Source organism: Gymnodraco acuticeps, unplaced genomic scaffold, assembly GCF_902827175.1.
Source record: "Gymnodraco acuticeps unplaced genomic scaffold, fGymAcu1.1, whole genome shotgun sequence".
In the NCBI taxonomy this organism is placed as follows: Eukaryota; Metazoa; Chordata; class Actinopteri; order Perciformes; family Bathydraconidae; genus Gymnodraco; species Gymnodraco acuticeps.
Window position 1 is genome coordinate 2,815,219 of NW_022989800.1, and position 16,345 is coordinate 2,831,563.

General features: G+C 39.3%; 3 protein-coding genes across 4 annotated transcripts; 1 reads left to right on the forward strand and 2 right to left on the reverse strand.

Annotated features, from left to right (window-relative positions):
- Positions 1 to 365: 365 nt before the first annotated feature.
- Positions 366 to 4,454, reverse strand: cacul1 (CDK2 associated cullin domain 1). Its single transcript, XM_034225845.1, has 8 exons — positions 3,982 to 4,454; positions 3,653 to 3,779; positions 3,400 to 3,502; positions 3,226 to 3,321; positions 3,009 to 3,111; positions 2,742 to 2,831; positions 1,851 to 1,989; positions 366 to 1,739 (listed from the first exon to the last, which is right to left on the reverse strand). Exons 1-8 carry the CDS (start codon positions 4,301 to 4,303, stop codon positions 1,700 to 1,702), a joined length of 1,020 nt encoding a protein of 339 aa, XP_034081736.1. The 5' UTR covers positions 4,304 to 4,454; the 3' UTR covers positions 366 to 1,699.
- Positions 4,455 to 4,944: 490 nt separating this feature from the next.
- On the reverse strand, positions 4,945 to 10,537 carry sirt1 (sirtuin 1). Its single transcript, XM_034225837.1, has 9 exons — positions 10,120 to 10,537; positions 9,510 to 9,632; positions 9,131 to 9,366; positions 8,863 to 9,015; positions 8,313 to 8,460; positions 8,149 to 8,228; positions 7,485 to 7,668; positions 6,868 to 7,395; positions 4,945 to 6,374 (listed from the first exon to the last, which is right to left on the reverse strand). The coding sequence occupies exons 1-9, from the start codon at positions 10,520 to 10,522 to the stop codon at positions 6,085 to 6,087; spliced, it is 2,145 nt and encodes a 714-aa protein (XP_034081728.1). The 5' UTR covers positions 10,523 to 10,537; the 3' UTR covers positions 4,945 to 6,084.
- A 498-nt stretch (positions 10,538 to 11,035) lies between these two features.
- Positions 11,036 to 14,076, forward strand: dnajc12 (DnaJ (Hsp40) homolog, subfamily C, member 12). 2 transcript variants are annotated; one of them, XM_034225854.1, is made up of 5 exons: positions 11,036 to 11,534; positions 11,961 to 12,039; positions 12,330 to 12,469; positions 12,570 to 12,714; positions 13,636 to 14,076. In XM_034225854.1, the coding sequence occupies exons 1-5, from the start codon at positions 11,529 to 11,531 to the stop codon at positions 13,716 to 13,718; spliced, it is 453 nt and encodes a 150-aa protein (XP_034081745.1). In that variant the 5' UTR covers positions 11,036 to 11,528; the 3' UTR covers positions 13,719 to 14,076. The 2 variants fall into 2 exon arrangements, with proteins under 2 accessions (XP_034081745.1, XP_034081739.1); XM_034225848.1 differs by having other exon boundaries at positions 11,038 to 11,411.
- The last annotated feature ends 2,269 nt before the right edge of the window (positions 14,077 to 16,345 follow it).

Here is a 16,345-nt window from a genome sequence, read left to right on the forward strand (position 1 = left end):
TTTCACATGGATCATTTTTAAGAGAAAGGGATATCTCAACAAGCACTGCGGGATCCACACATACTGATATCGAACTGATACTGCTTCAAATAATTGGATTGGGTGCCGTGCCATTGATCAATTAATATCCATTCAATTCAGCTCTACGTTTAGATAGAGTACATTTTTAAGATTGTAGGTTGCAGGCTGATTTTGTATTTAATTAATAGAAGACAAATCTGTAAATGTATAACCATGTATTTAATTGTTCAATTTTTTTTAAGTTAGGAAAGCAATGTCAAGCCTGATGTTGCATTAAGTCAAACAATTCATGTCACTTCCTCATAGTGAAGAATAGAGCTTGTTTATTAAACAATGTTATCCGATTGGTATCAGTGTATATGTTTATTAACAAGAATACCGTCTGTCAATACCCAGATTTTAAATCTTGAAAAGTACAAAAACAAAATCCCCTCTTTGCCCAACAATTAATGAAACGTGTTTATTTGAAAGACAATGAGAACCATAACCAAGACCCACCGCGGGAAAGGAAAAGCAAGCCTGAGCATCTATGTACACTTAAAACAGTGTAAGACCTTGTATCAAATACTTCAAGTGAATCATTTAACAAAAAGCTAGGGTACACTGACCACTATGCAAACACCAACAACTATTTACATCATGAACAGGCTCTACATGTCTTACAAGTACGGCTGACACGGACCAAACAGTATTTGCATATCATTCATTCCGTAAAACTCATGCATCAGGTTGGATTTACTTACAGTATCGGGATGATTTGGGTAAATTGTCAAGAAATTAAAGAAGGCTAATCTGTGGATGTTTAAGCTTTGTGGCAAACAGTGTAATGTCCTACATGGCAGTCCCTGCCCTTCCTGCATGCAATGCTAAAACAGTACGTTTAAAGTTAGAGTTTGACAAACAAGTCAACCAAAACTGAAAACCTGCTAGTATAAAAACATTAAATGGCTCAGTGACTCAAGACAGTATACAACATTAACAATGCCAGCTTGAATCCAATGCATATTTATACAAAAGGAAAATAAAACTGCAAATCCTCTTTGGCGTAACGGGATAATACAATCCGGTTTACCAACACAGTAAAGGCAACATGAGGAAGAGATTCAGTTGAGTTGAGGTCAATGACTTGGTTCTCTTTTTGTTTTAAACACTCATTTGTTTTGAGTGAAGCCACTAGGTTACAGACACAGTGTGTGAATCTGAGGGAGTTGTAGTTTATCACATGGACAGTATTATTAGCAGCAATGGAAAGTCTCGATTAGCCCAGTCTATCAAAAAGACTCTTCCATGTTAAAGGTTAGGAATTAAATACCCATCACCGGCCTATCCCTCGAGGGGGATATCCGATCAGAAGGCCCCATGAAGGCACTCTTCAAATGAGGAGAACATGAAGAGACTCACACAGCGACATCCTAGGAATACTGAAGCAGGATGCATCATAATCACAGAGGGGAAGCACCTTAATGGAAGTCTGTGTGCTTGTTTTAGTGCAGTCAGATTAAGCTTCTGCCCAACAGCCCCTCATGTTCTCCTTGTTGTTGTTCACAGTGTTTTGTGACCTTGAGTCGAGAGAGATGAGACTGACACATTGTCAACATTGTACCTAGTGCAGTGAGCCAACTTGTGATAAAGACGTAGGAGGCACAGTAATAGTTCCGCAGGGACTCCGGCTTTGCTATCAGGAGTCTTCGCTGGCACGCTTGCGAGACTGGTCACCTCTGGAAAACAAAAACACATTACATCAGTATTCAAGTAAAAAGAAGACCTTCCCAAAAATGTGTCAATGTTCAGACTTTGACTTTCTAGAAGTGATGCCTCAGAAAACACACCGCGGAAATCCATTCATGGAGAGATCCATCTGTAACTTCTGGTCATGAGCAGCGTAGTCAGGAAGCAGAGACTCCACAGCGGGAGGGTTGATCTGCGGGATAAACCCGGAGAAGAGAGCCGGTGCTAACTTGGCCCAGTCTGAAAAAGGAAACCAAAGGTAAGATAGATGTGTTGTGCAGCTTTTTTATTCTCCTAACACGTATAAAAAAAAGAGGTACTTTAATTGAGTCTTTCCATTTTATGCCACTTTGTACTTCTACTCCACTTCAAATGAGAGGTACATTGTGTACTTTTACTCTGCTACATTTATTTTGTACTTTTAGTTACTTTAGAGACTTGGATGAATGATGTGAAATATAACCAAGTGTTGAATCAGACTTTAGTTCCACCTGGAGTAAACTCACAAGCTACCCTGCAGTATACACAGTCATTCAAACTAGCTGCACCTTTACCAGCTTTGAGAACACTTTCATGATCAATCATTAGAAAACACATCATATATTATTCTGAAATGGACCAATCTGCACAATCACTACTTTTACTTTTGGTACTTTAAGTATATTTTGATGCTAATACTTTTGTACTTTTACTTGTAACAGAGTATTCCTACATTCTGGTATTTTTACTTGAATACACAATCTGAGTCCTTCTCCCACCTCTGCATACAGCCTATAGCTTGATGAGAGTGAGGGAGCAGTCAGCAACTGTAAAATAGTTAGTAAAATATATTATTTTTAAATTGTGAATCACTGCAACCATGATAGGTCCTTGAGCATACATTCACAAAAGACAAGATTGTAGGCGTATGCTGTTGACACACAACGCAGACACACAAACAGAACACATCGTTTGAAACCTGGGGGAGATATTCACATATAAACACAGCTTACCTGGTCGCAGGCTGTAGAGGCCTTTAACCACACTAGCCATGGTAGATGGCTGCACTTGAAACGGCATGGAATGAGCTTTGATGAGAAGAGCTGAACAAGAAAAGAATACATGATAAAAGACAAGACAACAGCACAATGACTTGAGACAAACATATGCCATTGATTTACCAAGTGTTAATGGAAAGTTGAGTTCAAAATAACAAGCAAAATAACCATTTTCAAATATCATGACAGATATAAGGGCTTTGAATGAAGCAATGCACTCACGCATCAGTGTGCTCAGATGTATTTCTGCTACGCAATCAGCAAACAGCTTCATCAGATCCTCCCTTAGGTCTCTGTTCAGCTTTGATTCGATGTAGAACTTGTTCTGAAAACATGGAACATGAAAAACTGTTGAGAAGAAAAGTGACACCGTAGCACCAGGATATAGTTGGGTGCACAAAAATCTACTACAAATACACTGAACTAAAAAGATGCCTACCAAGTACATAAAAACAGGAACTATACACTGAAGAGAAGCTGTGTATTGCGTCAGCGCAACATTAAAGTTCTCAATGAAGTCTTCGGGTGGGCTCGCCTGAAAACAACAATAAAAGTGTTAGCAAATGCTACCATTTCTGTATATGATAATTTCCTTCTATTTGTATCTGCTTACTTGTAGATGGGTGGAAACCTGTTGCAGATGATTGGTTAATTTTACTATCAGATCATTGTAGAGGAGCTCAGAGTGCTGCTGACAAACACACTTGTAGACGTAACTAGGGCAAGAAAGACAAAAAAGGCAAAAACTCAGAAACCCAGGATTGCAGGTGAACTAGATTAAGTAGTGGTGCACATGGAGGCATCAAAAATCACAATTTACAGGGAAATGAGGCCTAGCTAAAGTGAGTTTACCATTATAATCTTACCTGTATATCTGTGCATAGGAAACAGAGATGTGGTCTGTGGGATTCTGGATCAGCAGACGGTCAATTGCCTTCTCCAGGTTTGGCCAGTGGTTTTTCCGGTAGTCTTCTACAGCCATTGCATTCAGAACTGAGTGAAAATGGAGTAGTAGTAAGATTGAACATTACTTATGTCAAAAACACAATAGCCTACTGGTCAAAACAACCAAGGCTAACAAACCAACTGTAAGCCAAACGCATCAGTCAACACATGTTAGTACACTGCATGGAGCTGCTCGGGGACTGCGGGATACCAGGCCCTGTTGACACGGTGCTGCTGAATGTGAACTTACGGAACTTGGAAGTAGACTCCAGGGTGAATTTTCCCTCAACAGCGGCTGGCGGAGCCGTGCAGTCGGTCTCGCTGACTTCGCTGCTCTCACTGCCTGAATCCGAGTCCATGAACTTTGACCCCCCGGTGCTGCCGGACCACAGTTTCCCTCGTCGCGTCCCCGGTTCTCCACCCGGCACCAATGGGCAGGCTGGCTGCGGAACCGTCGCTACACCCGACAGCTGGCTCCTCAGATACGTGCGGACTTTGCTGCTGCTGCTCGCACAACAGTTGTGGTTATGGTCGTCTTTTGTGTCTAAGCTGTCATCTTCCATATCCTCCATGTCCAAGACCAGTCCTGCGTGCTGAAGCCTACCTTCGCTACATTAAGATTTGTTTATAACACTTAGATAAACACTAAAAACTGTCAGGGGTCTTTTGTGGTGTCCATCTCGGTTTTGCTGTTAGCTGAATTTTACGACACGTCGTAATACCGGACAGCTGAGAGAAACAGGGAAATGTAGTTCCAAAGACTGAGCAGAATAAAGAAGGTTTATATGCTTTATTTATGTCAACGGTATTCAACTGGGTCGTGTACAGCGTTTTAAAAGACTTAATATGAATGTCAACAGATTGACTAGCTTGATATTATAGCCACATGTTAGATTGATACCTTACGACGCATGCGCAAACTAGGAACGTTTAGCCACAATGGTTTGTAACGCAGTTAAATCCCTACATATGTATTGCTGTCAAAAATACACCTATTTCAGAATACTAGTTGTTCAAATTAAACTTAGTCGTTATGCCCCGTATTTGTCTCTCACTCAATATGCATGCTCTTTCAAAGCCCCGTACAGTGAAGTAAACTGTCAGTGTGGGGTTTAAGGCGCTAGGTGGCGCATTATTTATGCCTGCACCACATTGAAGATATTGATGTGAACACATGGTTGGTGTGTATGAAATAACAGAAAAGAGATGGTAGTGTTTTTCATTCAATTTTACTGAGAACCAAGACAAGATAACTATAAGGATGTAAAAAACATATTTCCATAAACAAAACATAAGGCTACCTTGTAAATGGCATGTGAAATATGTCGGTGTAGAGCATTATCCAACACATTGGCTTACATTTCTCCGTACCAACACTTTATCTTTACAGGCAGCAGACCCCTCTGAATTATAACTTGATATCTTATGAAAAAAAACATGGGCAACAAAACCGCTTGTATAAGAAAGGAACAAAAGTGCCATTTTCAATGTGAACTCATTGAATATATTCCTAAGGCTTAATAATACAACTTAGTATAACTTTGTACAGATATAAACTATCATCTACTCTTTGATGAGTATGTGTCACATCAGAGTACAAAAATAAGAGGCTTGACCGTAAAAAGTAGCTGCCACATGTCGGAAGGAACACCTTTTCAATAGTTTTTTTTTTCTCCAAGAGTCAAATGACAGGTTTAACATACAAAGCTTATGACAACATAACCGTGGTGCTAAGTGTTCTTTGGTCTGAAATGAAAGAGTATTGTTCTTTTTTTTCTTCCAAGCATTTACCCTCATGAAAAGGCAGTGCTTGACTTTTATATTGCAAGTTAGACAATGCGTTATTGGCAAGTAAACCATTTGAAGATTTATGTATGTGTCCGAAACTCATAGTACCCACTATTTAGCAGGCAGTGGGCTTACATATTTACATGTTTCCCAATGGTAACATAACCAACTCTGAAAACACATAATTAGACCACAGTTGAGTTACCTCTATGGAGTAAGACAAAGGAAGTCTTTGCTTGTAATAACTGCATTTTAGGAATTAAAGCTTAATCTAGTGTCTACAGTGGATCTCTCAGAAGAAGAATTACTCAATGTGTATACAAATGAGATTAGATGGGAAGAAATCTTCAATAAGAAAAGAATAACTACTGCATTCTATTTAGTAAGTAGTATACAGTATGAGGTTTCAGACAATGCATGTGGCCAAATAGCAATACAAAATAAAGAGAAGTTGCTGCATATTCACAAAGTTGTCACACAATTTCAACTTCATGAAAAATAATAGTAAGGTTGATGATTCAAAAAATATACGAAAAGACAATTAGTGCTTTGTCGACTTTACATTTTAAAGGTGTACGGTGCTCTGAGTCTTTTCAGGAGTATTGTCTGTCTGCGCGCCCGACGCGGCCTCGTTGGATAAAGTGAGTTGTATTGTGTCTCCGAGGCGTGTCTCTCCATCCGCTGCTAGTGTGTCTGCGTCCTCCAGCTCGCTGTCTTCTTCCCCCCCGTCTCCGCTGCAGTCAGACTCATCGCTGTCGCTCCCACAGGAGCTCGATGTCTCATCTTCAGATTCAGAGTAAACCTCCGCCCCGTGGAAGATATAGTGATTTGGTGCTTGAAACAGGTACTGACCGGCTGTAGGGAAATAACAAGAACAATTTAAAGTGAGGCAATAAACATCTGGAGAAGATTTGAACATGTTAATATAAGTATTAACATGTTAATATAAGTATTAACATGTTAATATAAGTATTAACCGCATGTTCAGGGATAAAACTGTTTTCATAACAGTCGCATTCCCATTTTTAATTCTAATATACAGCACATATATCCATTTTCTTCCCCAAAGTCATTTCTCATATCCTTATAACTTTTTTGATGTACTAATATTTCTTGTAAACTTTCTTTTTGTTATTTATATTCTATAACTTATCTTACAACTTAATTCCTCCTTCTGTGTTTATGTATGTACCACAACAAAGTAGAGCTAAAAACTTGGGATGTGTAAACCCTGATTATTAGGTTGTATTTAAACCTATGTATAAATACATATACGTCTCAATTTCTAATACATGAAAAAATAGACTTATAGTAAGCAGTCTAATCTCTGCTGTAGTCTTTAGCTCACTCTCAAGGCGTTTGCTGATCGGACTTCTGTTGATCCGACTCATCCAGCATCGTCTTCGGAATTCCAGGTTGGAGGTGTGGCTCTTTACTTCAGCGGCCTCTTCTTTTGGCACGCCTTCTGCCGGTAACTCTGAAGGCTCAGCCGTCTCCTCACTGGGACACTGGGCATTTGGACAAGGCTCTGGAGGTGTGACATTATTACCGGCAGTATCTGCGACATTCGGACTGTGTGTCTCCTCTGAAGGCTTAGTTACTGAGTCTGTACTGTGCTGCTTCTGTTCCTCCTGAGCTGCGTCGCTGGAAGCAGGCAAGGCCTCACTTGGTGGCTGTTCCGGTAGCCGCGGGGGTTTATCTGTGGTCTCCGTCAGTCTTAAAGTGTTGAAGCAGAGCTGCTCAAAATCTCCACCCAACCGGTGACAGAGCTCGTTGACGATGACGTCGCAGTCTCCGAGCAGCTCCACGTCAAAGTTGAGGTGAGGCAGCTGCTCCCTGTTGATCAGGACCTGAGGCACTTCATGAGGAATGGAGTCTGGATGGGACAAAGAGAAAACAGTTACTTATTGTATGTTTGGTTTTATTGAAGGCACAATTGAAAACTTTCATCAGATCAAGACATACTTGGGATAAGGGCAACTGGTCGGACTTTAAGCGAGGAGCCGATGACAATCAAGAGGTCCACCTCGTCTTTATCCTGCTTCATGGCTCTGTGAAACATTTCTGGAAGATTCTCTCCAAAGAAGACGATGTCGGGTTTCATGATTGCCAGGGGAATATCTGGACAACGTGGACAATGAGGGACAACCTGCAGGATGAATGTATGTTAATAGCATTCAAAACAAAATACACATTTTAAAACAAATAAATGCATTTCTTTATGAGCATAACATTTCTGCATTTGACCATGAGAAGCTAATAAATGTTTCCACCATTAATCTTGGCAACTTTTCTAGCATCAAGTTACTTGTGTTGAATCTAAATAACCAATTTCTACTGCAGGGATGGACTTCCAAGCTGTGGAGCAATACATTTGGTTATTTGTTTAACCTGTTGAATCTGCAGTGAAAATAATACATGTATTTATTTTATCTCGTGTTGGAACCAGTGTCGACATCAAGAGTATAGCAAACAAGATTTGATACAAAGGAACTGTACTCAGATCCACTTCTTCGAGCCCTGCAAGATTCCACATGGAAGATGCCTGCAGAGTATTTTCATGCAATAACCATGAAATGTTGTTGCATGTTTACATGTGATATCAGATCAGTTCCTCATAAATAAATACCTGGTTAAAGATGTCTTCCCTTACAGCTTCACAATCCACTTTGTGTTTACAGACGAGACAGGAAGCAGTTGCAAACGACCCTGAGAAAAAAAAGATTATTAGTGACTTTCAACATGACAAACTATATAAATATAAACAAGATCTGTTTATTAGTTCAGACTTACCGTGACACTGGATAATCCTCTGAACTCCAGCCACTTGTTCTAATGTATCAATGTTTTGGGTGTAGTTGCGCAGCAGCTTCTTCTGCTTATCCATCATAGATATGAATTTGTGACAAGGCGACGGCTGAAACTGACCAGGGTAGATCTCCTGCAAAAAAAAAGGAAAATGCATTATGAGATCAAAGCTCGCTATATTCTTAAATGTTTGTTATCAATTAGGTTTGGTTGATATTAGTCTTGGTGGAAAACTGGTACTTTTAAGGTTAAGTGACTACAAAAGCAGCAAAAGTAGTAGAAGTTCCCCCGATGAATGCAAGGGATGGGTTTAATGAGGCCTCAAAAAGTTGTCTAAATAAAAAGTATTTCAAATGTTCTGAATACTATTTTAAAACACAATGTAAACACAAGACTCTCTGTAGCACCTTGCAAAAATGTACGTGATGATTCATTTGTACACAATACATACTTTTAAACGCATTTTATTATATTATTACGTCAATCTAATTTCAACTTAGATTTGCACAAAAGCAGATGGGGGCAATAAACAAACCTTAGCAAACTTGAAAAAGGGTCTTGGGTCCCTTCTGAAGTATTCAATGTCAAACATAGCTTGAGGGTCTGGAAGATCAGGGAAATCTACAGCCAGCCGTGCATAAATACCATCTCTGGAGCGAAAGTCTGGTATTCCACATGACACCGACACCTGCAAGAAAACCATACATGCATACTGACTTAATATCATGAACATTGGCACTATGTATTCAGTCCAGCAGGTAGTTCAAACAGAACATCTGTATTATAATACTGTAAATACATACCCCTGCACCAGTCAGCACAAGGATCCTTTTACTTTCATGGAGTAGCCTGACCACATCTTCTAAGGTGTTAATATCCTTTCGTTTTTTTCTTTTCGGAGGTTCTGAGATGTTGATGATGATCTGCCACAATGTCATGTCGTCTAAATCGGCTGGGAGTTCAGTCTCAGGCAGCAAATCTCTCAAAATGGTCCTCGGATCTGTCTCTCTGATGTGTTGCTGGATGAATGCGTAGGAACCTGGCCGGGAAATACAACATCTCAGTATGAGAGGTATGAAAGTAGTTTGAACGATTTACTATTTGTACAACTAAATAAAAACGTTAGATGATTGTTCAAAGCTGCAGGCAAAGATTGTCCCTAAATGCACCTAACTAAGTTACCTATTTGCGGTCGCGGTGCCCAGTCGCTGGAGCTTGCGTGAGACGATCTGTCATCGTCTTCGTTGTTGTGGTCCGGTGTGACAGCCAGACCGTTAGAGGGGAGGTCGTCATGTCCGAGGAAAACTGAGAATGGAGAAGCTTGTAAAATTAAAACTAGAGATAAGTGGCGTCTATCTCTAATAACCACTATGATCATTTACAACCATTACCCATGGCAACAACGTAAGTGTGGGAACCTATCTAAGTGAACGTCAATAGAACATATACAAGTTAAACCGGCTAACAAATGCTAAGTGGCTATCATAGTTAAGTACAGTGAAGGAATAAGTTAATACGTGAAATACCAACAATGTGTGCCACATACAGTTTCCTCTTTCAGTTTTGACAAAGAAAAGTTAAACGTATCGTTTTGAGAAGTAAATTCATAGTACAAAGCTGTCAACGCCCACACACCTTTACTAAGTAAGCTAGCTAAATTAACTAACTTCGGGAATAACGCTAACTTATAATTTGTTTCAAACCCACCGGTTAAGTTGCTAAAAACAAGCTCTGGCAACTTTGAGTCGCGTAAAAACATAAAACGTTGTTAAATGTCCGTCTCTTTACATACCAGCATCCTCCTCAGTTGTTCCCAGTACAGCGCTGTCGTCTAATTTCACTGCTGGTTTGAGTCCCAGGCCATTGTTGTCTCCGCCTGGCTCTGCTGGGGCCTGCTCTACCGCCATCACCGGCTTCGCTTCCTTCTCCGCGGGCTGAGCACAATCCATCGCCGCCTCCCATCTCTCGGTGGCCCCGGAGACGCACGATAATTGATCTGCTTTATCGCTATTAACTCCATGGTAAGTTACTGTACTGATTTTCGACCTTTTAGCGGCAGGTTCTTCCATATCTGAGGCGCCCGAAAAGGCCGCTCCGAGACGAGTCTCTTCGTCCGCCATCTTCAGCCCGCAGAGCCGCTGAGCAGATCCTTCCTCTCCGACAGCTGGCTCATTTGCATAGCGCACGTGACTCATTCTCCACCAGTAATCCGGCTGGAACTTCCCCCTTTTACGTCGATGACGTAAAACCATAACAAAATGTTGCTGCCTTCACACACTGTATGAAAAAAGGCAGAGGGAAAATGCGTAATTGATTTAAAACGTCCTTGTAATAATTGGAAACTGATATTAGGATAGTAATACTACTATTCGGATAACTGAAAACTGATATTCGGATTCTAATAGTAATACTTGGCTAATTGGACACGAATATGTGGATAGGCTGAATAAATGAATACTACTACTATTAATATATTATTATATTATTGTATCACATGTGTATTTTTTAATCACAACCTCACCAATTTTCATTTTTACTCATATGTATACCATGTGGTACTTATGATAGCACAATCATCCAAAACATCCACAAAGTTTTTCACACAGTAACATATAATGTGTGCCATATAGGCCTACTGAAGACTGCATACTGAACAAAAAAATTCTTTTTATTCGTCATTCGACATTTCTAGCTGAGTGAGGAGTTTACGTTTAGACACTTGAATGCAGCATACGTCATGTGGTAAAGGGACACTTTTCCACACAACTCAGGATAGATCTTCATTGACCATTTTAACCATCTGGCAGTTTATTGGTTAATTATCCAAAGTTAGCTGAAAAGTAATAGAAAGTTGAACTTTAAGAATATACTCAGTGTGTGTGACCCACAGCAGCAGCGAGGGGGAGCCCACCAGCAGTCCTTGAACCGAACATTTGTGATCGAAGAGAGCAGAGCTTCTCCGTGACTGACAAGAACACAAATCTTCACATTTCTTATTACATTTTTATGGAGGCTATTCTGAACAGCAAACCAGAGGACTTGGAGGATTACTACGGGTTATTAGGATGCGATGAATTGTCTTCGGTAAATTCTAGACAGGGGCTTTAAGGACCAGTCTATTTGCTGGGTGAAATTATGATGTTTGAATCAACAAACCAAAACCTACTGGTTCAAATGTTCAGAAGTTAAAGATACCGAAGAATGATGGTAATCCGCAAATGATTAGTAACTTGTAAACTGTTATATTTTGGATTCATGAATGATGTATGCACCAGAGGTTAGCCTGATTCAACACAGACCTGTTGATGCTTCAGCAAAAGATGTCACAGGATCTGTTCGTGCGTCATCAGGGTCTGAGTACGCTGTGTCACTGTATTTGTAGTTCTTTACCATGCGAACGTGATGATTACAACAGCGTTATCAGTAGAGTAACTGCAATGACAATATCGAGTTACATTAAATAATCGATACTTTTTGAATGTATCAAAATAAATGAAAAGGGGGACAAAATGCGTGTATATTCATGTGTTTTTACTCTGGGCTTAATGTCGCTGGAAAATAAAATAATAGACTTATTCCCCAATTTCAAATATTTAGAAGTTCATGTTTTTTATTCAACATTTTCCCTTGCAGACTGAACAGATTCTCAATGAGTACAAGATCCGAGCCTTGGCATGTCACCCAGACAAACACCTAGACAGTCCAACAGCAGGTACATGCTAGACATACACTGCTAGACATTTTCAAATGTTGACAAATTTAAAAAAAAAAGGTATATGCATACACACTTTTATCATTATATAAGCAAAGCAAAGATTAACACAACTTTTATTTTGATTACATTTCTTACAACTTACCTTACAAACCTGCCTTTTAATGCTTCTTTCTGACTTCAAAGCAACATATGATAATGTAGGGCTTCTTTCATCTGCATGCAAAAATAACTAATTGGTTAGCATAATGTTCCATCTCATAACCTGTTGTTTTCTTTCTTTTGGACAGTGGCTGATTTTCAAAAGCTCCAGGAAGCCAAAGAGGTTTTATGCAATGAAGCCAAAAGAAAAAACTATGACATTTGGGGAAGAAGTGGAGTTGCTATTCCATTTCATGACTGGCAGGCCCTGAATGACTCTGTGAAAACTGTATGTAATGTATTGACTCTTGTAGAGGAGTAAAAAAGTATTGTGTTATCTGTTTAACTTTGAAAGCCTATACCAATACATTTGGGTTATGTGTTTGCAGTCAATGCACTGGGCTGTGAGAAGTAAGAAGGAACCAATGTTGGAGGCCTCAAATGCAGAAATCCCTGTTGCTTCCCAAGCAGAGGACCTTCAGACTGAGCCAGAAGAACAGAGGATCCCTCCTTATGAAGCCAGGTCATCCGCAAGTGAGTGCATTTTGAAATGTTCTCTAATGAAACGTATCGAAACCCTATCTCTTTTAATGTATCGGCAGGGCAAAACAATTATATTTTGCAACATTGCATTTAGCATTTTTAGTTTAGTAGTCACATAATGCTCAAAGGGATTGGGGTTGAGGTACTTAACAAGAGTCAGTGTATTATAGAGATGGCTGTCAGCACGCCCCCACTTGAAACAGACAGGGCAGGCCCACCTAAAATCAGCATTAGTTTATATGTAGAATATTTTCACCTCTGTGTGAAACAGCAAAACAGACACAAACTAAAGCAATTATCTATGATTTTTTAAGAGCCAAATTCCATTTTCAAAAACAGCAATTTTACCAATACAGGAGTACTACTGCATCTACAGTTGTGTGACCACTAAATTCCCGCAAAAAAACAAAGTATCTGAACAAGTTAGGGGTAGACCTGCAACTTGCCTGTCCTGCAAGGTGCATTTTTTTAAATGAATGGAGTTTGGTGGCTTTTGAATAGATTAAATAACTACTTTAGATCCCCGTCTGAATGGGCTGTCTATAATAATAATATAGCATACACCTAAACTGATATTTATTTGTTTAGCTGGCAACATTTATTTTGTTCCTGATGCCCCTATCCACACCAGTATATTGCTTAGGTTTCTTACTGGTAATCCTGTCTGTTTCCACTGTAGGTAATACCTTTAAATAAGGAGGGATAATAACATCAAATAGTCTAGAAATTCTTAAACAGTTTGACTTTACATTCATGTTATCCAGTTTTTTTAGCATCATTCCAGAGTGCAGAGTTTACTCGCCTGGGTATCTCAACTGTTCCTATCCATTAATTGTAATGTATCACCCAAGAGTATTGCTCTGACTGTATTAAACTATGTAAAACTGACTGACTTTTCTATTCCTTGCTCAGGTGATTACTGCCATCGGCGTTTCCGTTGGGCCACTGACTCCCCATCTAGTCTGCTGCAGAAGTTTAGAAACTATGAAATATAAATGAACCAACTGTGTCTTTCGGTTCAAATGTTTGTGTTTTGTCTCTTGTTGTCCTAATTCAGTTAGGGACCTGCTAACTGTGAATTGTTGTGAATATGGTCCATTGTAACTCAATAAACTTATTATAAACTGGATATTGTGAGCTTTAAATGTATCTCGTGAAAATACTTTGTCAAAGAAATATAAGCACATGAGAGTATGTGAATCATGTTTTATGTTTGCTCCTTTGTTAATTATGTTCGCTATCGTACAATGGACTGGATCATAAATGCTATTGGTGTATAATTAATGATGTGTGTTTCGTTGTGCTGCTGTCAAACTCATTATGTTGGAAACATTAAAGTAAAGCAGTATATTATTTTTGCTTATGTGCGTTATTTAATGTCTTCAAGACCAGCTGTGTTGCTTTTATCAAACCTAACTTATAATTGAGCCAAAGCTGTAATGTTTGAAGTATGAAGGTCAACGATACTTCAAAAGTAACTCTTATCTTAAGTCATATATTCAAATATGAATAACAAGATAGGAAACAAATGAGAACAAATACTTTATGGATAAAAACTGTTAGAATTTATTTTTGGAAAAATTAAGTTTGAACTGCATTTCGATGAAGCTTAACTTAACTTAACTTGTTTTTTCAGACCTTACTTAGCTTATCTGTATTTGAAGGTTACAATAGCTCCAGCTGAGCCTTTTAATGTGTTACACAGCAGTACCGGCAATGACAACGAAATGAAGGCACTGCAACCAAAAATATTATTTCAGTAAAAGTAGCCTATGTAAGAATTACTATAAAAATGTCCTAAAATATCAAAGATACGTATTAAAAGACTACATTTTACATGATGTTTGGTTTAGTTGAATATATAATAATGTAACATATTTTATATTGCCGAACAGGTGTCCGCACTAGTTCGGTATCGATATGGTGCTCCTGGGGGAGCACCAGGTCGTCCAAGGAGGGGGGCACCGGCCCAGGTCGGACACCGAGCAGGTCAAAGCCCCCGTGCCGCTCAGTAGTGGGATCGCGCCTGTGAATAGACGCTGTAGTGAAGCCTGAGCAATACAGCGGGACCCAGTCTTTATACACTCTGTATACTCTGAACACACACACTCAACAACAACGTATTTACATGTTACAGCAGCTTCATCTCTCTACATTGATTTGGTTCTTCACATGGAAACCTTCACAAACCACTTCTGTGTGTTTGTCCTGCAGCGCCTCCTCCTGGAGGGGAGCAGCAAGGAGCATCAATCCCAGCTGTTTTCTTTTTAACGTTTGCATTTAATCTATTTACTTCAGTTGTCTCATTCCACTGACAACACATCGAATACAATATATATTTTGTGATTGTGTAACACATACACAAAATACAAAGTAATTAAAACTATAGCTGCACATTTACCAGCTTTGATAAACACTTTAATGCATCAATCATTATAATTGAAAATAGGCTATATAATATTCTGAGAAGACGCAATCTGCATAAATACTTTTACTTTTTATACTTATATTTTGATGCCAATACTTTTGTACTTTTACTTGAGAAACCTTTTGAATGCAGGACTTTTACTTGTAACAGAGTATTCCTACTTGTACTTTTACTCAAGTACAAGATCTGAGTACTTCTCCCCCCTCTTCCAGCTGCAGATCTGAACTGCCTTCATACCCAGCCTCCACCTGCAGACAGCAGGAAGCTGCAGACGCATGCTCCACCTAAAACCTCTTCTGGAAACCTCCCGCCTGTTGGACCTCTAACTGCTAAAACCCTGTTCCCTCTTCAACCTCCGTCAAACTCTACCTCCAGTTTCTCGGGTTTCCTCCAGGTCCTGGACTTCACAGACTTCCATCTACAGCAGCTGATCCAGAGCCGAGCATCAGAGACCTTTATTCCTCCTCCTCATCCTCCACCTTCATCACCAACTTCTTCTTAAAGTTCAATAAAGTCCATCAATCTCTGCAGTCAGACCTGTCATTTGAATCCACAAAATAAACAAAAAAGGGATACTTTAATATTTCTCATCTTTTATTTAATTTATTTTACAGTTAGCCACCATCCATTAAATGTTATTAGTATTACTGAGAAATTGGTGAAAAGCTACTGACGGATATCTATACATTTAAACTCACAAGGACTAAAGTACAATGTAAAAAAACACACTCATGTTCTTATTAATATACAAATGTCAAGATGTGCATACTAAGAATCATGAACAGCATTAAAAGTGAAACTTTCAGTTTTAGCAATAAATGTATGCCAGTCGTCAGACTTCACCAGAAGTAAATGAGTCTACATAAAACATTCAAACCTATAATTTGTTTTCTTGATAAAAACTGGAAAAGACTCAGGACAACAAAATATAGTTTTAGGCATAAACTACCTGTCTAATTGAAAATGTTCTTATATCAAACTTCCCAATAATTTAAGCAAAACAAATCATCGGCTGAATTTGATAAACAAGCTGGAAAATGATGAAGAGAAGAAGAATATAATGTGTATGATACAAAACATGACATGACGTCACGTCTCCAAACCCCAATCCCTCTCTCGTGCAGACAGAGTCCTCTCGCCGGGTGCGGTGGCGCGCGCCTGTAATCCCAGTTACCGGGAGGCTGAGGCTGGAGG

Coding starts and splice junctions, on each gene's coding strand:
- sirt1 (XM_034225837.1), bottom strand. CDS start 10,522: ATGAGTCACGTGCGCTATGCAAATGAGCCAGCTGTCGGAGAGGAAGGA. Junction 9,367..9,509: donor GGCACCGCGACCGCAAATAG/GTAACTTAGTTA, acceptor TTTCCCGGCCAG/GTTCCTACGCATTCATCCAG. Junction 7,396..7,484: donor ACCAGTTGCCCTTATCCCAA/GTATGTCTTGAT, acceptor TGTCCCATCCAG/ACTCCATTCCTCATGAAGTG.
- dnajc12 (XM_034225848.1), top strand. CDS start 11,334: ATGGAGGCTATTCTGAACAGCAAACCAGAGGACTTGGAGGATTACTAC. Junction 11,412..11,960: donor GATGCGATGAATTGTCTTCG/GTAAATTCTAGA, acceptor TTTCCCTTGCAG/ACTGAACAGATTCTCAATGA. Junction 12,040..12,329: donor CCTAGACAGTCCAACAGCAG/GTACATGCTAGA, acceptor TCTTTTGGACAG/TGGCTGATTTTCAAAAGCTC.
- cacul1 (XM_034225845.1), bottom strand. CDS start 4,303: ATGGAGGATATGGAAGATGACAGCTTAGACACAAAAGACGACCATAAC. Junction 2,832..3,008: donor ACATCTGAGCACACTGATGC/GTGAGTGCATTG, acceptor TTTCTTGTTCAG/CTCTTCTCATCAAAGCTCAT. Junction 1,990..2,741: donor CCTCTACAGCCTGCGACCAG/GTAAGCTGTGTT, acceptor TTCCTTTTTCAG/ACTGGGCCAAGTTAGCACCG.